We start from the raw sequence: 268 nt of genomic DNA, 5'->3' as shown, positions 1-268 counted from the left end.
GGGCGCGGGGGGGAGCCCCCACTTCGTAGCCCAGTTTGGTAAAGAAGTCCAGCTGCTCCTTCCAGATGTCCAGCGAGCCGCCCACGCCGTGGATGAAGAAGAGGACCACGTCGCTGTGCGTCCCTTTGCAGCTCGTGATCTGCTTCTTGCAGTCGATGTTGATGACTTTCTTGGGTTTACGCTTCCGACGCTTGCCGGGAGCGCCGGCTGCTTCCCGTGTGCCGCAACCCGGTGTGCCGGCGGGACCCTGGGCAGGAGTTTGGCCGGC

The 268-nt window shown here is 64.2% G+C and overlaps 1 protein-coding gene across 1 annotated transcript in view; it reads right to left on the bottom strand.

Moving 5' to 3' along the window:
- The window catches only part of ABHD8 (abhydrolase domain containing 8), a gene marked incomplete at both ends in the record, with an annotated part of 1109 nt that extends 847 nt beyond the window's left edge, over window positions 1–262 (bottom strand). The window contains 2 exon segments of the mRNA XM_009709837.1: window position 1; window positions 4–262. The exon segment at window position 1 is cut by the window's left edge and continues 120 nt beyond it. Coding sequence (XP_009708139.1) covers window position 1; window positions 4–262 — 260 coding nt within the window.
- Between the last annotated feature and the right edge of the window lie 6 nt (window positions 263–268).

This window comes from Cariama cristata, unplaced genomic scaffold (assembly GCF_000690535.1).
Source record: "Cariama cristata isolate BGI_N322 unplaced genomic scaffold, ASM69053v1 scaffold24280, whole genome shotgun sequence".
NCBI classification, from domain to species: domain Eukaryota; kingdom Metazoa; phylum Chordata; class Aves; order Cariamiformes; family Cariamidae; genus Cariama; species Cariama cristata.
Note: the sequence above shows the minus strand (reverse complement) of the source record. Positions and strands in the feature narration are given on the sequence as shown.